The sequence below is a fragment of the Pteropus vampyrus genome, unplaced genomic scaffold, assembly GCF_000151845.1.
Source record: "Pteropus vampyrus isolate Shadow unplaced genomic scaffold, Pvam_2.0 Scaffold229, whole genome shotgun sequence".
Taxonomy (NCBI): Eukaryota; Metazoa; Chordata; class Mammalia; order Chiroptera; family Pteropodidae; genus Pteropus; species Pteropus vampyrus.
The window spans coordinates 961,143-966,049 of record NW_011889010.1 but is presented as its reverse complement, the minus strand read 5'-3'; the positions used below and the strand labels follow the sequence as shown (position 1 = coordinate 966,049).

General features: G+C 48.3%; 1 protein-coding gene across 1 annotated transcript in view; it reads right to left on the bottom strand.

The window, feature by feature from the left end:
- PRSS55 (protease, serine 55) overlaps positions 1-4,213 on the bottom strand; it is a 12,217-nt gene extending 8,004 nt beyond the window's left edge. The window contains exons 1-3 of the mRNA XM_023519656.1: positions 4,098-4,213; positions 1,092-1,284; positions 331-500 (exon numbers count right to left, since the gene is read on the bottom strand). Of these exons, the coding sequence (XP_023375424.1) occupies positions 331-500; positions 1,092-1,284; positions 4,098-4,113 (379 nt within the window). The 5' untranslated portion in view covers positions 4,114-4,213. The remainder of the gene's footprint in view (positions 1-330; positions 501-1,091; positions 1,285-4,097) is intronic.
- Positions 4,214-4,907: the final 694 nt, after the last annotated feature.

Below are 4,907 nucleotides of genomic sequence, written 5' to 3'. Positions count from 1 at the left end.
CACAGTCCCGGAGATGTGAATGAAATACTCCTGCCTACTGGGCAAAGGCAGAAGAGGCTGAAGAGCCCACAAAACAATTCAAAACAAAACAAAACAAACACACACACACAAAAACGAACACACAAAACACTTGGCACAAATCAAACTAACCCTCAGATAGGTAAAGTATTACTACACAAATTTGTCTACCAGCAATTTACAGACCCCAGAACAGAACTGAATCTAGACCTGCTACTGATTAAGCAGAAAGAATCCTCAGTAATAATTCAGGAATTGCCCTCCAAGAACTTTCTAATAGCCAATTTTTTAAGTACCCATGGGAGCAGGTACAACGCGTTTCCTTGGTTATGCCACAGTGAAACTGTCCCAGGTGTTTGATTAATGCTTTTAAGTCGGTCTGTGTATCCTCGAACTTTCCTGAGGTGATGTAGCAAGTGTAGCAGAAAGCACAAGCACTGGAGCCAGGATTTAAATCCTGTTTCTGTCTGCTAGGTGTGGACCTTGGGTGAGCCACCAACCTCATTGGATCTCAGATTCCTTCTCTCTAAAACGGCATCGTTCATTCTACTTGCCTCAGGGTTGTTAAATGATTAAATAAGCTAGTGCGGGTAGCTTCTTAGAAGGTCATTGGCACATGATTGGTAATCCATAGATTCCAGATTTTCTACCACTCTCCTGGAACACAGAGAAAACTCTACAAGGAGCAGAGTACTGGGGTGTCTGATGGCCCAGAAACCCAGACTTACAGAATTAGGAAAATTTCCTCTGAGGACTTGACTGTCCTAGGAGAGGTAAACGGACCAAGCCCTTTGGTTCCATTGGGCCACAGATATTCCTGGGACAACAGTGTGTGACCTCAGCAAAGCCATAGTAATTGGCCCTGGGTGACAATGAGGAGGGCACAGCAGGGTGCCAAGCTCCAGTTTGCTGCCTCCTTATCCCCAGGGCTGGAGGGGATGTGTGATAGCTGTAGTGTCTGAAGACTGACCAGACCCCTAGGATTCCCCCGAGCAATCAGGTCTGACTGAGTGTTGGGGTGCTCCAGGGGTGAACGCTGACCGAAACAGCAGGGAGGGGCTCTTGATACTTACATCATCCCCTCATGAGATAAGCAGTGAGCAGCAGTGACAATCCACCACTCGTCGATGATCGTGCCGCCACAGAAATGTTCATTGCCTGCCTGAATACTCACCAGCCATGGGAACTCACCCACCTCAGCCTCTATGCCCCCTATGATTCTGGAATACTGAGGTCCTCCCTCAAAAGTAGGTCTTTCACCGCATTCTGGTGGAATGGAAGAGAAAGGAAAGGAAAAGATGCAACACTTAGTCGATATCCATAGGAAGCTTCTAAGTAGCTATCATTATACCCATTCTCGACATAAAGAAACGAAGGCTGGCCCAGGGAAGCAGCCCAGGAACATAAGTAAGCCAACAGATGCTTTATTTTTGTTGCACAGAGCTTGAGATATGGGTCAAAAGTGTGGGCTCTGTCCTCCTTCCAGCACTGTGATCTCGGTCAAGTCACTTCGCTGAGTTTGTTTCTGCCTTCATCCAAGAGAAAATGAAGGAAAATACTTGTCCGGCACCAACTATGGAGAGGTAGAGAGAATAACACTCCCAAAAGATGGCCATGTCCTAATGGACCATGGCTTGCAACTTGTGGATGTTGCCTTACAAGGTTTAGGAAATTTTGGAGACGGAATTAAAGTTGATTATCAGCTGCCCTTAAAATGGGAGATTATCCTGGATAATCTGAGTGGGTCTGATGTAATCACAAGGGTCCTTAACAGTGGTAAAGAGAGGCAGAAGGAGAGAGCTGAGATCTCAAAAGAAAGGCCTGGAGAGATGCAATGTCACTGGCTTTGAAGATGGAATAATGGGCCACAAGCTATAAACTAGAATGGCAAGGCAAAGGTTCTCTCCAGAGCCCCTGCTAGGAATGCAGGCCTGCTGACACTGTGGTCTTAGCCCAGTGAGATCCATGTTGGACCTCTACCTAACAGAACTGTAAGATAGGAAATTTATGTTGTTTAAGCCACTAAGTTTGTGGTAGTTTCTTATAGCAGCCATAAGAAACTAAAACATGTGGGAAACCAGAGGGCCCAGAAAGGACCCGAACCTACCGGAAGACCTGAACTGTCCTAGGTTAGAACAGTCTGTTCCAGGAGGACCAGCTCCATTTCCTGGGAAGCTGAGAGCACAAGCTGTAGCTGCCTGTGCAGAGAGGAGAAATCTGCTTCTGGACTGAGTCCAGCTCCTTGACCCCAGAAGAAGAGACACCCCATTAACATTTGTTGAGTCAGCCTTAGTGGCCAATTTGTTAATTAATGGACTCACTAACCAACTCTTTCACGTTGCCCTAATGCTCTGACTGGGTGAAGGGGACATGAGCAGGGTCACTGTCATGTCCAGTCCTGCCTGGGAGAGCTGCTCTGGACACTGGGAGAGGAGTCTACATACCGAGATGTGCGCTCTTGGCTTGGGACATGAGCAGCAAAACTGATAACAGGAGCATGACCTTTGGCTTTGCTGTTGGCCTAGGAGGTGACAGAGGCTAGGGCTGAGGGGGATGGCATTGATAAAGCCTGCCCTCTTATATCCGACCTTGGCTGGTGATGTCACAATGGGCTATGGGCTTGAGAACTCAGGTCATGCAGGTTTCTCTTCTTGCTGTTTGTTTCTAAGGTGGTTGCACAGAGGTATCTCATCCTTAAAGCTGTCTTGTCTGAGCTTCCGTTTCTGCTGACCTGGGCATGGCCTGCCTTTCACCGAGTCCTTGATGGGCACTTTGCTTTTGGCCTCCATCATAAGTGGCCTGTTTTAAGGCTCGGACGCCTCCTCTTCCATAGAGCCTGTCACGTCAGGGGGCCTCTGTGAACGTGTGCCTAAGGCCTGAACGAGGGGCTGCCAGGCTGGACCCTCAAGGATGGAGAGGAGCTCAGGAGGCTGGGGGCCTCCCCCAGCACTAATGACTAGTATAGTACGGTTGCCCTCATGCTCCTTTGCTCAGGCTTCTGACCTGAGACCACCAGTGTGAACCTCACAGGCTGAGTTCAGAGGCCCTCACCTTCCTTCATGCCCAACCCAGCAGGTGACAATCCCTGTTTCCACCACCTTCTGGATTTATTTCACATGGCTCCAAAGCCTCCAGATAAGCCCCTGACCATTTCTAAAGACAAAAAGATAGGACTCAGAGATGTAAATGCCTGGTCCAGGGCTCCCTCTTCAGCAACTTGGTCATGGATACGGACCTTTGGATTTACCTCACAAGTCCAGTGCACTGACTCAGGTGGACTTGATCTAGAACTCCTCAGGACTTCCTTCCTGGCCATGGGGCAGGCCACTGGTTGAGAGTGAGTCACGTGCTCATTTCAGTTCCCAAAGTGCCCACAGGTCATCTCTAGCAGACCCGTGTCTACCTTGCCCAGTCTCACTCTCTGGGTCTCCTCCTCTGTAGGAAAGGGATTATCATGCCCACAAGTAAAGTTGTGAAGCTCAAAATGAGATCATGTGATTCAGGTGGTGGCCTCTCTTCACTACACCAAGGGGATGACTCCAGCTACTTTCTGAGAGGAGAAATTCCAGAACATGTGACTTACTCTTTCTCTCATCCGTGGTCCCTTGCCTGCAGCTGCTCTTCAGCGTCCAGGTGTCCACTCGGAGTGTTGAGCCAGCCTGTTGTGTGGCCACGGACAGTGCTAGCCCCACCCGTTCTGAATAATACCTCATCTGTTTTCTCAAAGGGCTAAGTCTTTCTTTAATGGCATATGGGTGAAGGTCTCAAAGCACACCAGGGCCCCTGGCACTGGTCCCACCATCGGGAAGATCCAGGTTTTCGCTCTGTGCTTCCTTTGGACTCAGCTCTCTCCCTCCCCTGGCCCTGCTACCACACCCTGATAAATAACCGTGGTTTCTCTACTCAGGTTCTATTGGTTCTGGGGGTGTGAAGGAAGGAGGAGCCTGGGCCCAGGGTCTGATTGGGAGGATGGAGAATGACAGTTAATCTCACTGAGGGAGAGGCAGGGGTGACAGGCATATCCACTCTAAACCGCTGCCCATTTTCTACGAAAGTATCTGAACAAAATCACAGCTCACCTCTATGAAGAGCCATTGCCTTCTGGTCTATATCTCTCCTATTCGCATGGCTTAGACCCTATTTCTCATGAAATATTCATTCACTGTCCAGCATTTCTTCGCCAAGCTTCTTTGCAATAACGATGGACTGCACCATGCCTGAACAGGTTTATTTATCTTTAATTGCTTTTCCAAGGCTGTAAAGTAAAGGGATGGACAAGTAGGGACAGAGCCACCGTGCCCAGCCACAGCTGCAGAGGGCGCCACTCCTACAGACTACAATGAGAATGGCTCCCTCTGGAATTGGGCAAACATGGCCTGGGTGTGGAGAGAAACTTCAGTGCTCTATAAGGAATCTACAGAAATTCAAAGAGGAAAGGAGGCACATGATGATGTAGTTTGCCTAGGCCTGCTGCCTGGCTGATGCTCAGGGGCCCCCAGGGTGGCATTATTGCAGTGACTTTATTTACCACCATCCTGGCCAACAGTTCTATAACTTTGGTGTCCAGACTAGGGAGCTCGTTTGGTGCAGGTTAAGGTTGCCAGATTTAGCAAATAAAAATACAGGATGCCCAGTTACATCTGAATTTCAGATCAAGAACAATTTTTTTTTTTTTTTAGTATATGCATACCTTATGCAATGTTTGAGATATGCAGTGTATCTGCCTACTCATCTTGTATAGCTCATCGATCACAATACTTTTATATTCAACCTCTTTAGTATCTCTCGATCACATGTTTCTCAGTAACTCTTCTGTTGCGGGCTGAACTGTGTCCCCTTAAAATTCGTATGTTGTAGTTCCAACCCCCAGGACCTCAGAATGTGACCAC